The 17,854-nt window shown below is 39.7% G+C and overlaps 1 protein-coding gene across 1 annotated transcript in view; it reads right to left on the bottom strand.

Moving 5' to 3' along the window:
• Nucleotides 1–17,854, bottom strand: part of gpc5a (glypican 5a) — a 139,123-nt gene that overhangs the window by 53,565 nt on the left and 67,704 nt on the right. Inside the window, exon 7 of the mRNA XM_063490991.1 lies at nucleotides 15,450–15,570. Within this exon, the coding sequence (XP_063347061.1) occupies nucleotides 15,450–15,570 (121 nt within the window). The remainder of the gene's footprint in view (nucleotides 1–15,449; nucleotides 15,571–17,854) is intronic.

Here is a 17,854-nt window from a genome sequence, read left to right as displayed (position 1 = left end):
ACATCACAAACAACATGCAAACAAGGCAGATTAAAATTCTGCTCTTAAAGTTCCAGTAATGATAATAAGGGTCTGTCAGTAACTCCACTAATTTGGTCAGGGCTTAAATATCAATATTGGATGGATTCTAATTAAATTTGGTACCAATATTCATTGTGCCCTGAGGTTGAATTTTAAAGAGTGGTGTGATCGCTGGACCATCCTCTAGCGTCATCATAGGGTCAAAATGTGACCTTCTCCCCTACCTTACATCTCAGACCTTATGGCCATATAGTCCCTCCAGCCTCAGCTATACTAAACCTTCAATGCTAATCAGAGGCCTGGCACACTAACACGACTGTACCTGCTAAACATCGGGATGTTAATATCGTCTTTGTGAGCCTTAAAGCAAAACCTAACCCAACACGCAAATGTGAGGAAATGCTTGTTAGGTTAATTGATGATTCCAAGTTGGCTGCAGGTGTAGATGCGAGAGTGTATCGGTCTTTCTCTCTCTCCAGTGTGTACCCTGCCTCTGGCCCTATGTCAGCTGGGAAAGGCTCCAAATTTTCTCACCCATTTCCCCAAAGCGATATACACCGATGAGCCCTGTGAACCAGAAACCAATCTGAGTGCACCACCTCGAAGGATGTCTCAATACCTAAAAATGCATCTGGAGGAGAAAAGAGCAAGGAGAGCAGAGGCCTGCTGCGGGAGCTGTGATTGAGGATGGACAATTGAATGCTTCACAAATGTAAACCGTTTATCTGAAGAAGGCATGTGACACACAGATGGGATATCCAAATAGGGGCAGGAAGACGAGTTTATCAATAAATATTTACTTTTAAGTCATTTCAGTTAGTCTACTTCATGATCTTTGTGCCTTTCCACGTTTGCATTTGTGTAATTTTTTAAAAGGTGCACGACATCTGTACATTCGTGTCGCACTGAGGCACATTGTGCATTTGATTAAAAGCAGGCCTGGATCTACAAGTGTCATGAACACTGTTATGCTTATCTGACATTGGAGATAAAATACAGCAGTAGGCTGCGACAAAACAATAAACACAGGATACAGCTGCGCTACATGTCACATTGCTGTCACATTGCTTTTGAAATGACAGCTCAGAAGCAAGGGTGCCTCATTTGTCTGTTGCTTCCACTCCTCCGCTCACATCTCTGGTGGGAAGAACTTTCCATGTTCCTTCTCATTGAAGAAGAAGAGGCACAGAAAGAAACTAAGGGTGTACAATCTCAAAAGATGAAGAAGGGCTTGTTTAGGTGCGTCTTATTTTTTCTTGTTCTACCAAAAAAAATGCAGCTGGGGCCTGGGGAGTCCAGGGGTGTCCCATGGTGTCTGGTACCATATTAGCAGAGGATTCTTTGGGTCCTGTGGGTTGCCAGGTGGAGCCTCCATGGAAAGGATTTGCCCCAGTATATCCCACGGGTGCTTGATCAGATTGGGCTATGGGGAGCATGAAGACTGGGTCACTGCCTCGGACACACTTTGTGTCCTTTAACTGTTGAGCGGTGGTTCAGTTTCCTGCTGAGGAGACGGGAGGTGCTGCTTGCCATCGAGGGCATGCTCATCGGGCGGAGAATCATAGATGTCTTTGTGTGTAGTGCGTGTCAAAGTAACAGCCACATGAAACAAGATTTCCCAACTATAACAACATGATAGCGATGACTATTAATAACTTCATATCAGTGGTTTTAATAATATATTTAATAATAAATATGTGCCAAGGATCCAAGGGCTAGACTATCTTCTGATTTCTTTAACGTGGTCTGAGGAATACTTCTGCGGGCATCCTGAAGGTCTTTCAAAGGTTTGTTTTTTGTTTTGTTTTTTGGACATTGGCTGCTTTTTTATTTAGTTTTAGTCCAGTCATTGTACGTGACCATTATCAGAGGAACGGTTGTTTTTAAGCCACTTAACACTGACCCATGTATCATTCAGGCATAAAGAAGGCACAACAAATAAAACAGTACTGTGTCGACACAGAACAAACAACTTACCAAAGAGCCCATTTTAAATTGAATCTTTAGGCACTTTGTTACTAGCAGCCTGCCACAAAAACACATCATTTGTTCCCCTTTCTTTAGTCGAATCTATAAAAATTCCAAGAATAACACAGCTTTACCATATCGTGATTGACAAAGAGCTGAAAACTTGGCCAGAAGTCTATCTACAGAAGATGAAAAGCATCTGAAAACCATGTCGTTAAAAAAACAGAGAGAAAATCCAGCAAAGACCTGACACAGGACCTGAGAGACACATTTGGCCCTTCAGCTGTCCGTCTACTGTTCACTGAAGCCTCATCAGAAATGGCCTCAGTGAAAGGGTGCAAGTCATTGTTAAGGAAGGGAAGCAGGGAGAAAAGGCACAAGAACTCGACTAAAAATCGGTGGCCACAGGTCTCATGCAGTGAGGGTGTTCAGGCATCTGTAAAACGCAGTGGAAGCTTGGTCATGGAACAACAGGCAGCCAACATCCGAGGAAGACATTTCAATGTCCTTCCAGAAGTGTGAAGAACTGAAAACTATGTCAAGAAATTACAGGAAAGCTTGTATAAAAGAGTTCAGAATAAAGTTGGTCATAGCAAATATTGATATTCAAGCTCATTATATTTATACAGACTCCATTTTTGCCTTATATGCTGTATTTGTATACATGTAAAGTGCTGTACCTATTCCAAGTTTCATAGTTAAAATCTAAAGGAAGGACGGATGGCCCAAGACTTTTGCACAGCACTGTGCACACATACATTTCGCTGTGTTTAGCATCCTCCACTCCCCGCCCTTAAAACAGTCCTGGCCGCCTGATGTATTGCATTAAGTTCCAAACTCACCACAGTGCACATCACAAACTTCGTCATAACGCCAGCTGCTTCCTCCACCAGCTCAGAAAATCACAACAAAGACTCGAAGTCGTAAGGTGACTTAAACGAGTTGGCATGGGAACCGAGCTTTGGCTTACCTTTCATCACTGCGCCGTACTCTGACTGGCTACATCGCACTATATATATTGGCAGTTTCAACTGCACAGGACTGAAAACTGCTGCTAAACACAGTAAAGCCTGCCTCAAAAAAATCATAAAAAAAATCTGGCACACACTTACGATGGGTTTATGATATCTTCATCACCTGCTGCATAAGGAAAGCCCAAAGCATCATCAAGGACACCAGTCAACCAGCCCACACACTTTTCTCACTCCTGCCATCTGGAAAACGCTACCGAAGCATTAAATCAAGCAGCAGCTATTTCAAAGACAGTTTCTCCCCACAGGTAGTGAGAATAATGAATACTTCCCACAAACACCCCCCCAAAAAGCTAAAAAAAAAAAAAAAGCAGACATACATAAACTAAAACAGTACCTAAAGCATGCAGCTCAGACTTTCATTTGCATTTTCTGAAGTATCACTCAGTTATACTATCTGGCATTGGGGGGGGGGGGGGGGGGGGGGTTATTAAGATGGGTATTGTTTGGCATCTGCCTTTGGAGTAAATGTGACTGTAGCAATTGAAACAAATAAAACATAAGAACTAATTAAACTCTGACTGTAGTTTCATTTGTTTGACCTGCGGCGTCTTTAAACAGCGAAACCGTGGTTTCAGCGAGCGTTATGCAGACAGCAGAAAATGTCACCGCGATGCTGTCAATTTTCACTCAGCTGTCAACTCCAATTTGTGACCTCGCACCATTAAGGCACGCACTTCAGCTGCATCTACAGTAATGGAAAGAGGTGACTGCCATGTTACAGCATCTTGTAAATGTTAGGGCATTATCATTATATTTATCCTGCCCACACAACCACTCAGGCTGCATTTCACAGACCAAAGTACATACACTCCCCAAAAACACTGCCAAAGAATTCAAAGTTTCAGGTAAACTGTCACAGACAACTAAAAGCATTTCATTTCCGGATCGCCGCTCGTGTGCAGGGTACATTTCCTAAAGAGGTGCAGGGTGTCATATGGCAACATGAATCACACCTTCAGACATCCAAGCAATGAATCAAGCCCTGTGCAGATTTTTAAGCTCATTAGTATTCCCTTTGAACATGTTCTGCTATCTGTAAATAGAGGGTGGGGGAAGAGATCTCACAATGATCATTTTTGCCAGTCAGAGCAGGGGGGAGAAAAAAAAGTGTCAGTGTGCGAGTCGGCTCCCGAGACGCTCGCTGTCATTGCCCATCTCCCTCTCGTCAGCAGCGGCGCTGACAGTGTGTTTATGCAGAGCAAGTGCATCAGCGACAAAGAGGCAGCGGGTCAGCGATTGAGTGGTCAGAGCAGATATTAGACTACAAAGTGAATATTATCATTCAAGTTAAGCTCTCCTATGAGTCAACTTAAAAAAAAAGGACACTGCTGCCAAAAATGATAATGCATTATTTATTTATTAAGTTGCTTTATTTAGCCACTTTGTTAGGTAAGATAAGATAAGATAAGATAAGATAAGATAAGATAAGATAAGATAAGATAACCTTTATTAGTCCCACACGTGGGAAATTTGTTTTGTCACAGCAGGAAGTGGACAGTGCAAAAGTTATGAAGCAAAAATTAGAATAAAATAAAATAAGAATAAATACAGTACACCTGATAACCACTTTTAAACACAAATATCTAATCAGCCAATCACATGACAGCGATTCACTTCATGTAGGCATGATCAAGATGACCCTCTAAAGTACATTTAGGAATATGTAACAGGGGGATTTAAGCGATTTGGAATGTGACATGGCTCTTGGTGCCAAGCAGGAGTATTTCAGAAACTGCTGCTCTGCTGGGATTTTCATACACAACCATCTCAAAACTTCACAGAGAACGGTCCAAAAAAGAGAAAATATCCAGTTAGCTGCAGTTCTGTGGGCTCAGACATCAGAGAAGAATGGCCAGACATTCAGAGAGACAACAATATCCCAAATAACCACTCATTACAACCAAGGTATATACAGAAAATAATTTCTGAGAGCACAACATGTCGAAACTTGAAGCAGATTGGCTACAGCAGCAGAAGATGACACCGGCTGCCACTCCTGTCAGGTAAGAACAGGAAACTGAGGCTTCAGTTTACACATGCTCACCAAAATTGGACAACAGAAGATTGGGAAAATGTTGCTTGGACTGACGAGTCTTGATTCCTGCTGCAACATTCAGATGGTAGGATAGGAATTTGCCAGAAAACAAAATGAAAGCATGGATCTATCCTACTGCGATGATGTGCAGGTCACTTTCTCGCCACACTTTAGGCCCTCTGAGGAATGTTGTCAACACCTTGTTGAATCTGCACGGTGAAGGATTAAATATGAACAAGGCGTACCTAATAAATTGTCCAGTTACTTGTTAGCTGTTCTAAAAGTTCACATCTGTTATAGAAAACAGTTCAGCTTTAATTAAAAGCTAAGCATAAGCACTGTTACTGTAGCTGACAGCATTAGGTCACTATATTTGAAATGAACACTGTATTTGCAGAACGCGCTCCTCCACAAACCAAATCAACTACACACAAATGCAATTGAGAGGTGGCTCTTAAAATTTGGCATGAACGTGAATTAAAATTAAAAAGCATGAATTATTCATGTGTGATTTTGGAGGACTTTGCTGTGCTGCAGAACTTGAATTTCACAACCTATGTCCAAGTGCACAAAGAGGATTATGCTGCTGTTGCTTAAACTATAATCACATACATTCACTTAAGATAAACTTATCTGCGTGTAGGCAGCTTAGCCGGATTTGTCTTTGAATGTTTTAAACACCTTGTGTGGGTTAAAAAAAAAAATCATTATCCTGCAGGTTCTGGGATTTTTCTCTAATTAAGACACACTTGCACAGTAATGACATTTATGACTTTACACACTCCTTCCTAAGCTGCAACAGGAATTAAGTGGATGTGTTGTGTTAAAAAAAATCATCTTGAGACTTGAGGATAATGGTAATAAATAAGATTGGGTTTAATCCCAAACCGGACTTTCAGATGCTGCATTTTGGTATACGCGTTCAGGAGCACAACAAATAAAATGTGAATATATTCACAGCGTTAATCCTTTGGACTAAGAGGAGAGACGATATGAATAATTCAGAAGCAAAACTGCTGGTCAACCACCACATCAATGGCTGGTAAATAATTCAGCCGGCAGAGTGGGTGAGGAGCTGCTTGCCCCTGATTTTGATTGAGAGACACTGGGACAGAGCCTACTTATAGATTCTTGATGGGTTTTACCACATCAAGAGGAGAGGACAGGCAAGGAAGGAGAGGAGCCCACAAATAATTCATAGGAAAGAGCTGCTGATGAGCAAGATGATGAAATCTAGAGTTTGTACACTCAGATTGTATAATAAATTTGTCAATAGATGCATTGCCGTTTTGTGTTTTCTGCGGTCTCGGGTGCAGAATAGTAATGATATATTTCCATTGGGTCCCAGGGAAACTTGGAGAAGCTTCTGTGCTCTAGTTAGTCAAGGTCAGGGGCAGATGAATGAAAACATTTCTGATATGTAGATGGAAAACATGAAAATCAACATTTGCATGGCCATCACTCTTATCCCCCAACAGCAGCGTCTTTAAAGATAATAGAATGCCACCTTTTGCCTTTATCCGTATTTCAGTGTACACTTCCTTCTTTCTCTAGAAAAGAGATTCCGGGATTTACCTGCACACGTGCATACTTTAAGACAAGTTTCATCATATTAAGTTAACCCCCACTATAATGATTTGCATAATGCTGTTTTATGTAGTGGATATGCAGATGTGCACACAGCCAGTCGTGTGTACACTGCAATAAATAATTGATGTTTCTGCTGGTCACAGACTCATCCCTCAACACACAAACACACACAGAAATTCAGGATCAGCATTTAAAAGTGACTGAATTTGAAATATGAACCTAAATATCCTTCCCAGGACCAAGTCTCCTTTTTAAAAAGCCACACTGGCTGTGAATCACAGCCACTTCTTAGCACTCCTTGGTGTGTAAAACCATGCTGCATGCCTCATAACATAGGCGATCAGCACATGAAATGGTAGAGAAATAAAATCTGACAGTTTAAAATGAACGCCTGATGGCAATTCAGGTCATACACTCTGGCTGACACTTGTGTCGCACTTCAGCAGCTAATGACATGCCAATCAGAACTATTTGCAAATCAGACCCATTTGCAAATCAAGTCCCAGCCAGATGATAATAACTAGACTGAAGGATTGTGAATGCACAAGCTGCTAGATGAATCGTGCCAGATGTATAATTTAAAGTTCTTAGATACAAGATCATTTGTAAAGTTTTACCTTCCTCCATTGCCGACTACTACGAAAACACACACAGTTTCCATATTTCTCCTTTCTCAGAAGTAAAAGCACAAGCCCTTAAGATGCCATTTTAAGTGTGATTGTCTGAACATTTGTACCAACCAGCCTCCCTAACAAGAGAGTTTCCCTGAAAACATAAAAGACAGCTCATTTCCGCAAGTTCTCATCCTGAAAGCGGAGACACAGTAGGGGAAATTTATGGCAAAAATTCAATAATGTGCTTTACAACACCCAAAGTGGGAAACATGTGGCCCTGATGCAAGCGCAGAGGTGATGTTTAACCGTGTAATGGATGGTTTTTGTATTAATGATATAGGTACTATGAGGAATAAAGGTAAGGTTTCTTTCCAAGTGCTCTGGTGAGATGACATGCACACCGAATCAAGCCATAAATAAAGCTTTGCAAATGCACAGTAGAAGGATAACATGTTAGAATAAAAAAGGCTTTTTGGGGAAAAGTCTCCAAAATATTTTTTTCCTTTGAGACTGAACTTGTAATTCTATACAAGCAGATTTTACAGCCCAGTCAACACTGAAACTCCAGTAATGCTTCACTCCCTCATTCATTTAGGGGCCTGGTCTCGTTAGCCTGAAGTAAGTGCCCAGAGGCATTTCCAAGATAGGTGTTGAGTGGCAAGGCTTACTTCCAGAAGGACTTTGATAAAACTAAAAAGCAAAGTTGACTGAAGTGGTTGTGCCATAGATTGACTAACTGAGTATTTTCTTTCCTTTTTTAAAAAGCACTGCAACACCCACACTGCTGAACATGAAGGAAAAACACTGAAAAACATGTCTGTCAGTTAAATATCTGAAAAAGCATGCTTGACAACAGGTTTTTAATTCTGCTGATTACTGGAATTATTGTGTAAAAAATATCAATTAGCTTGGCTGGTAGAATAAATTACAGGCTGTGGTGGGTGCTGCAGGTAGAATGTACTCTGATTGATTAGTCATTAACTGATTTTGCTAGCTAAATGCTTTATGTATCTAATTGACCACGTTACATCCATTTTACCTTGTATGTGCATCTCCACTGAAGTTCTCCTCTCAAATTGACTGCTAACCGATTCTGCCCCTTTTTTGCATCACACTGATTTGTACTGATGGATTCCCTGCTGCACTAACTGTGCATTATAACCGTGTAAAATAAAATACTGGCAGCCGCCAGTGCTACCCTTAGCCTCCTAGTAGATCCATCTGTGGTATAAATGTGAAAATCCAAGGTGATTGTTGGAAAATTGGCCTGAGATTCAAACTCATGTGAGATTTTTAGTAGATTTTGAGTATTTGTTGAATTTCGAAATCCTGCGTCGATTTTCAGAAAACTCGACCTCTGACCTTGAGGCCTTGAGGACACCACTGGTCTAAGATTTTTAGTTGATGCACGTATGGTGTCATTTGGAAATCCTCTGCCACCCCATTCTCGGGTTATTGTATTCAAAATCTTAGATGTCCATGCCACCTGCCCGAACCCTTGCCGGGATAACCACAATTCCCCACAAACCTCTTGCAGCTGAGGGGTAAAAAAACAAAAAACAAAAAAATCCCCATGAAATCCCTCCTTTGAAGAAAAGGGAGGAGTAAATGTATAAATCAAAATCTATATCTGGAGACTTGTATTCAAGTCTGGACACTTTGGAGACCTTTTGGTTTTCTGTCGCTATTTGGATAGATTTGAGAATGTCATAAAAAAATAAAATAAACTCTCTAGAAGCTTCTCTACTGTCATGAATAACTGAAATCCACCCTCATCTAACATATGATTTGTAGTACCAAGTTTAAAAAAAAAAAAGAGGTTACAGCCAAGATATGTGCTAACTGTATTTTCAAGGCGTTTAAAGCTTCTGCAGTCAAAAAGCTGGCTTAGATGATCTGAATGGCTGTTCAGTCTCTTGCCATTGTTAGTTTTTATACACATCGTGTTTTGCTGCAATCACTATTTGAACAACAATGTTGGTATTTCTATTTTTCAAGATCTTTTCAGTAGTAAATCTCAGTGATGCAATACGTTGTGGAAAAGAGTCTGAATATTGTCTGTACTGTAGCTACTGTAATCTCTACATACAGGAAAGCAGTAAGAAGAAAGCATAGGCAGTGATATGTTATTATTTTTAATTGATATGAAGCAATAATAAAGCACTTCCATTCAGAATTAGTCTGACTCAGTTTAACTTTTACTAAATGTGTCGGTGCAAGGTTTTTTCTTCTTGTTTTTTTGTTCATTTACTTATTTCTTGAATTCACTGAAACAAAGCCGGATAAAAATCTAAAAACAGGACTGATGTAGATGGTTCCCATCGTGACTACACACGAATAGGCAGGGGTCAGCATTTACCCTGCTGCATCAGCACAGAATCTGTATTTTTATTTTGTCTGCATGTGCCGGAGGCTGTGCTGGCACACACCACGAAGACTTGGCGAACAGAGCGTGTGCAGAAGGGCAAATGTTGTATTTAAACACGAGTAGGTTTTAACTACAAAAATCAGACTGTCGAGGGCTCTCCTTTCCACATAAAACTGCTTATTGAACAGCCATCACAGTCAACCAGACACTTGTGGAACATCCAGAATTGGCCAATTTAAAATTGACTTTAGGAAGCAAAAGTAAAGGGGAAACTGGCAGCACAATTTCAAAGCTGGAACGCGACGGTGTTTGGGCCAAAGCGGCGTCGCCAAGTTTGTCCTGAATTACTGGAGACTGATGTCTCCAAGAGGCTGATCAAGAGGCGTCTTTTGCTTTCTGTATTACTTCTGCTTTATCTGTTCAAACATGTACATTTTTGGAGAAAGTCACAAACGCACTTTCCCCTCTGCATCCTTCCGCGTTTGCAATCAGACTTTAGTTTATGGTCCGCTTAGCCAAACGAGCAAACTAATTAACGTCACGAAAATTCTTGCTGATCACGATAACAGCATTTGTTTTCACACTTTAGTGGAAGACTATTTGCTTTACAGCAAAAATGATATTATTAGCAGCAAACACAAAAAAGCGTCTGTGTTTAACTCTGTTTAATTAACAGAAAAACTTATCGTCTGGCATTTTATCTGGGTACTATTCATACTCCCTGGGACTCGGTGCCATCTGTGATTTGCTAACATTTATGTGCTGTGTAGTCAGCGTCGATATTCTTGAAACACCTGAGCGAGTAAAGGAAGCTTTGTTCCAAGAAACACGTTTGTGGGCAGAGTTATCTGAACATTTTATTGCACAAATGATGTTCATCAGATTCACGCTGACCCACAGATCTAAAGTAGGCTGCGATGTGTCAACACGTTTTTCAGCAGTCTGTCTCATACAGGTCACGCAGTAGATGCATATTTTAAAGTATCCCAGATGTTTACACATGAGGCGAGCTGCTTACATTTTATTTGCACCATAAACTTGCAAACATGGCCCAATACGTGTTTAATTTATGTTCATACTGAGGGGGACACAAAACTTTAAAACACATTTTAAGAGAAGACATCCAATAGCTCTCAAAGCATTTCATTCAAAACCGTGAACTGCACACCTCAGTGCCTCTTTGTGACAGCTGATGAGAGAGCAGTGGATACCGCTTGTGCATGCTAAAAAAATCGTTTTACCAGGATGCTGCAATGGTGCCTAACTCTGTACGCAAAACTAACTGCAATCTCAAAATGTATTTTTTAAGCTTCAAACTAGAGATGTCAAATGGGGGAGAGTCCCAGATTTAAGCTCTATTTCAGTGTCCCCCCTAAGAGGGACATGGACCCCCTATTGATCCTCTACCTAATTACACGAGCCAAGGTGCGAAAACGGCTGTAGGTCACAATCAGCCAAGGTTTCGAGTTAACCCACTGTGAAACTAGCCCCACCCTATCGTGTGATTTACTGAGGTCAAAGGGCCCAGGATGTGAGAGGGCGTCTGGGAAGGGATCTCAAACCTGGATTACAGATGGCAGACAGTTGGTGTTATAAACCATCGCCTCTGTTCAAAGATGGTCGTTCACAGTGGACATAGATGGTTTCTTTCATATCAAGATCCACATACAGCCCACTTTGATCTTAAGTGGGCCAGACAACTGAAACTCCCCTTTCAAATGTGCAGTTTAATTCCCCTGTTAAACTGCACATTTAATCTCTGAGATAGTTTAATTGTCCTAGATTTTCCATGTGATATAGAAACTCTGCTACGGTAAAAGAAAGAAATCTGTCAGCACGACTCTTTGGGCTTAAATTTAAAAAAAAAATGTGTAAAATTACAGAAAAAAAATCGCATGGCTCATTGCCCAGAGCGTCCTGTAATTATAAACAGAAAGTTTCTGTAAATTCACAGAAAATGTCCCTTTTTTTGGACCCACTGTAAAAAAACAAAAAAAACAAACAAAAAACAGAAGCTTATATTGTCATAGAGAGAGAACAGGAACTTTTCTGTTATTTAATAGTTTATCTGTTTTTTTAATTACTGTGCTATAGTATGAATTATTTATGCTCCCTGTCATATTTTCCAAAGGCAGATTGGAGTCTGTGCCAGGCTGCTTCTGGTCCCTGGACCTTATGTTTGACACCCTTGCTTTGGACATTACTTAGTGTACATCATCACTGCATGTTGCAAAGCTGCTTTGGATTAAAACTGATTAAACTTCACGCTAATTTTATTGAGTAAGTTCTGTAAATGTATTTATTTCAGTAATTGGCTTGGTTTAAAAACAGCCAGCAGCCACCGAGTCTGTGTTATATGTCTTTTAATTTAGTTTATTCCAAACACTAGCACGTTAGATATTCAAATATAATTGAAATAACTAACTTTTCACAGAACTCTTACTTTTATTGTTCCAGGGATTTTGTCTGAAATGTAAGATCGTACAAAGACAGATTATTATTCAAAAACAAAAGAAAAAAAACTGTGACTCTGAAATGACACCTCACATTGTGTGCATTTCCTAAAAATCAGATGTACCTCAGTAAGTTTCTTCACACGCCAAAAATTTGATTCTCAGATGAGAGAGTAATGTGATAATGAGCTACATGTCAGTGTTGTGCCCAAGTGTCACTTTTTATCACTGTTTGTGATGCCACAAATGAGGTCGCAGACTTTCTCCTTTTTAAAACGCGGCATAAGGAAGACTACAAGTGACACTTGAAGAAAAAAGAGAAAAGAGACGAGGAAGAAACTGAAGAGAACCAGCATTTTTCACCATATAAACAAACTGAACAATTAGTCATTGGTATATTTCACAGGGAAAAAGCATAAAAATCAAAATAATTTTTTATAAATCAATCACAGTATAAAGCATCTTTTTTGGTACTTTAAATAGAAATCAACATTTAAACTTAGACAGCATTAACAACATTTAATAGACTCCTCAGAAAAAATTAATTGATTAATCAACGTCTTTAAATATCAATGCAGCCAGCGCTACTTCAGTTCTGTCTTGATTAAACTGAAAGAGACTGAAGAGCACAACTTTCCCTTCCATATGCGTATACAAAAACCTGAAATAGACAGCACAGCAGCAAAAACACCCTTAAAGCAAAGAATACAGCAGGCATCAACAAAAACAGGCATAGGTGGGTTTCAAAGCAGCTTGCACAGGAAGGTAAGTAGGTTTTCAGCAGCTTAAATAAGTAACTTATATAAGACTCGCCAGCTGGATGCACAGAATGATATCAGCTGATCCACAAGCCTATGTGCATTATCAGCAGTTATCAGCTGGTGCACTGCAGTTGTTAGGGTTCACTTGACTTTCGGGCGGGCCTGAACTACAGTTATGGTCAGTTTATAAACTGCCAAATATAAAGTACGACCAAGTGTAAGACCAACTGACTTCACACAGATTTCCTGCTCTGGGGTAACATAGCAGTGATGTAACATGTAGGTATATATGTGCATGCAGTAGAAGCTAAAACTGGAAAAGATGGCAACTCACTGGCTTAATTAGGCAAGCTGCCAACGACTAAATTACCAGTCAATTAAAAGTCAGTAAGACTCTAAAAACAATCAAAATTAAACGTAAACTAACGAATTAGATCTGCATGTAGGAGTCATCTGAAGCAGCTAAACAGCAAATCCTCAAATATACTCATATTTGAAATTTTGCTGAAAATTTTTGGCTTTCTGCACAGTGCAAAAAAATTGCAGACATAGCTGTTTGTATCGATCAAAGTACTGCAGAACCACATGGCTACCACCAGTTCTGCTTTCACTTTTGCCTCTTTACAATGAGAGATGGATGCTGCCCGGTATATTGATTTCAAAAGGTGATCTAATCCCTTAATTAGAGATCCCTTAAGGTCTATTTAGGCTGTCTTACTATCTATTCATTTTCTTCCACTTATCCAATTCAGGATCACAGGGAGGGGCTGGAACGTAACACACAGAGAGACAAACAACACTCACACTCGCACCTATGGGCAATTTAGAATCACCAGTTAACCTCACTAACTGCATGTCTTTGGGTACAACATGCAAACTCCACACAGATGTTGGATTCGAACCCAGGACCTTCTCACTACGAGGCAATACTGACCACCGTGCTGCCTCGGTGTCAAACTACATGTATGCCATTTTTTTTTATGCACTGCACAGAGAGCCAAAAATTTCTGCAACATTTCAAACATGAACATATTTGAAGATTAAATGTGCTTAGCTCAAATGACTCCTACATGCAGATCTGTTAGAGTATGCTTAATTCTGGCTATTTTTAAGACTCTTTCTGACTTTTAATTGACTTTTAATGGAGTCAAATGACCAAAACAATTTACTGCCAAAAATGACTGCAGATTTAAGCAGTCTGTTTTTGCAAAGTCAAAAGTACAGCGTGATTCTTGCAACTGTCGCCAATGTTTCTGTTTATTGTGTTGTTGTTCCGTTTGCTAATCGTTTTCTTATGAATGCTTCTCATCCTTAGGTCTCTCTTGTAAAACAGACACCCGAGAGAGAATCTTAATGAGACTGGCTGATGAAATAAAGATTTCATAAAACAAATGTGCCACCGTTAGACACAAATCTTTAGCCATATGTCATGAAGCTGATGATATTACTGAAGATCAATCTTGCAAACTGACAGAGATACAGAGGATTCAATGAGCAAAACGCTGATCAACGTTTGGTTTTTAATTCTGGCTGAGTCAAAGACAGCAGACTGATAAAAAAAAACAAAAAAGTGTGCTAAAATAGCCGAGTGTACTACATATAGGATTTCAGGTTACATTAACTCTGAGGATTATGAATGACGGCATAATATAGGCTCAGCCGCTGATCATCCGTTTCATACTTACTTGGCAGCAGAAAAACAATTTCTGAGTCTTTCTCCATTAAATAAAACATTCACAGAATCACAAGGTCACATAAAGAAGCACATTTAAGATGCCAGCAGCAAAAAGGCACACACCAAAAGATAAATACATAGTGAATGTCAACGAGGCAGATCAGGGACTCTCAAATGGTTATGATATAGATTTATGTGTTCTGACATCCCACAGATGGTGTGAATTAGTCAGAGAGGGGGTGCCAGCATGAGGTCAAGAGAGATGACCTGGCCTTCAGCCTGCCACTTGGGAAACCAAAGCAACAGACATGTGAAGCTGCCACTGCTGCAGTGGAACAACCCAAAGGGAAGTTATGGCAGCTGTTATTGGAGCTGCAGAAGAGAGAGTGCTCCCGTAAACTGTTCTAATCGCATCATCGTCAGAGATAAACAGCACTGAAAGGAGCCACAGCAGCACAAACGTGCATAAAAGCAGAGGGGGTGATAGAAAAGCTACATTGATTTTGACAAAGAGCAGAAAAAGAATTGTGTAAATATAAGGACACACAAAGCGGATCAAATGGGTTTCTAAACGTGTAATGATTGATTTTTTTCCCATTCATTGCCTAGAAATGATTTTGCATTTGAGAATAGTTTTCAATAAGCCAGTGCTTACCGGTAATATGAAGGATGATATAAATGAATTAATTTGTTGAGAATCAAAGGTAGAGGCCTTCAGCTTTACGAGCAGCTAACAAAGGACGCCTACCGTAATGTCTCATAAAGGTGCCAAGAAGCACAGAGAATTACCAGATTGCCTCAGGAGGCAGTTCCCATATGTCTGACAGAACGAGGGGTGGGGATGTCGACTTTAAAGGGAGGGAGAGACCCATTTAATGATGAAATCATAAAATCCTGTGTAAATATGTACAAAGGACGGGCGGCTCTTACCTGATTGATGTGCTTGAGCTTGTCAATGATCTGATTTATGACGGGGTCAGCTCCTTTCACTTTGACTTCGGGGTTGGCGATCTGAGCTTTGATTCCGTTTCCGACCACACGGAGAGTGTAGCTGTGAACAGAAGAACAGAGGACAGAGGGTCTGTAAATATATTCAGATACCTTCCAGTCATTTTAAATAATACCAGTGAGGTACATTACACAGATAATTCATATCATATAGTTTTTATAGCAGTTTTTTACCTGTACAGCGTTTACATGTCTTGCATAATGTCCAACATATTGAAACAATTTCACACATTTTCATCAGCTGGTTTACAGACGTCGCCACGTCTCACAAGAAACATGCAGCTCATAATGACATCTGATGATCTGCAGTGTTATGTAAAAGTCTTGAGCCACCTCTCATTTCTTTATATTTTGCTTTTTTGATTTTTTTAAGTGGTTGTCAGAACTAGTTCTAGGAAAAAATCTATTTTAATTTGTGTCTTTGGGCACTTTGTTATTAGCATATAATTTCTTCCTGTTTCTTTAGTGAATCTACAAAAAATGCCAAAGATGACAAAGTTTAAATAAACAGTATTATTTTTGCTAAAAAATAACAGTTTTCAGCTGTTAGCTGAAACTTGAAAACTTGGCTGAAAATCCCAGCATGGTGTCCTTAAAACAGCTGGACAAGTGGAGGACAAAAGAAGAGGCAAGCCTTAAAAAAATCTATCTGCAGCAGACGAGCAGTATCTGAAAGTCATGTTTCTAAGGAATAAAACAAAATCCAGCAAAGACCTGACACAGGGCCTGGGAGATGATCCTTCAGCTGATCCATCTACTGTTCACTGAAGCCTCATCAGAAATGGTCTCAGTGGAAGGATGGCTGTCAAGAAGCCATTCTTACGGAAGGGAAACAGGGAGAAAAGGCTGAGGTGTGCCAAATTACACAAGAACTGACCTGAAAATCAGTGACAACAGGTCTGATGGAGTAATGAATCCACATTTGAAATGTTTGGTTTACATCGTCATCAATATGTACAGAGGAGGAGAGGACACTGTGAGTGTATAAAACCTGGTTTGGAGCTGCATTTCAGCCAGTGGTGTTGGGAATATTGTCAAAAATGATTATGAACACAGAAAAGTACCATTAGACTGTGATCCACCATGAAATACCATCTGGAAAGCGTCTGATTAGCAACAGCTTCATTGTTAAGCATCATCACTCATTGATTGGCCTCTCAGATGGGATGCTAACATTTTTGAAGCAGAGTGGGATCATCTTGACAGAGAACAGAACAAAAGGCAGCCAACATCCAAATAAGTGCTTTGAATGTCCTTCAAGAAGCCAGGAGAACTATTCCTGAAGACTACTTGAAGAAATTAGAAGAAAGCTGACCTAAGAGAGTTCAGGCTGTGTTGAAGAATAAATGTGGTCACACCAAATGATGACTTTCCAGCTTGTTAGAATTGAGCAAACTCTGTTTTTTCCTTATTTACTGTATTTCCATGCACATTTCAATTAATATCTGCACCAACTTCCCATTTTCCCTGCAAAATATGAAGAAATGAGCTCAAAAGACTTTTGCACACTGCCTAGTTTAAACAGTTACTGCAGCAGAGAAAAGAAATCTACAGCATAGCATACAAAGACTAATCAAATAAGACAAGCAAAAACTTTACATTCTATTTATCTTCATAAGCAGTTGGAAAATATGCCTTATTGACTTATAAAATGCAATAAAAAATATAGTAATAAAAAGTCAATAATATATCAGGGAATTTTCTCCATCAGGTATTTTCACGTTTAATTTAAGCACATTTTACAGTTCTACTAGCAATTACAAGTGTTGCTTTATAGTGACAGAGCTGAATGAAAATTTGTTGCTTGTTTTTTTCACACATTGTAATCTTGGTACTTATAGTTTAATTAAAGAAAGTATCAAAAAGTACTGTCAGCAGTAACAGCAGAAACTTTCACACTGGAAGAAAATTCTAATATCATCTTGTCTTCTAATGGCAAGTAATACTAAAAGGTGATAAATATTCTGAATTCACACTAAGGTGACAGTAGAATTACTTTGCAGCCATACCCTGAGGTTAAAGAGGGATTTGTGGTATGGAAGAAAACATCATTCACTGCACATTTGTACAGCTGCTCATATGTATCTAAGCGGCTATCGCATTTATGGTTTATGAAAACTATAGCCTGTATGAATCCTCTTAGAAATGAAACTAATATGTAGCAACATAGCTGTTCAGCATACAACATCGGCCCTTGTTTTAAAGCCGTTCATTGTTGTCATAGCTTGGTAATAGGCTTCAGTTTACCTCAAGGACTCCTCATTCTTTAGCCTGACTGCAGTCTGTCAGCTGTAATGCTTCTGACTGGACACAATTCACTCACATCT

Source organism: Pelmatolapia mariae, linkage group LG1 (genome assembly GCF_036321145.2).
Source record: "Pelmatolapia mariae isolate MD_Pm_ZW linkage group LG1, Pm_UMD_F_2, whole genome shotgun sequence".
Classification (NCBI taxonomy): Eukaryota; Metazoa; Chordata; class Actinopteri; order Cichliformes; family Cichlidae; genus Pelmatolapia; species Pelmatolapia mariae.
The sequence above is the reverse complement of the archived record's forward strand: the minus strand, read 5'-3'. Positions and strand labels throughout refer to the sequence as shown.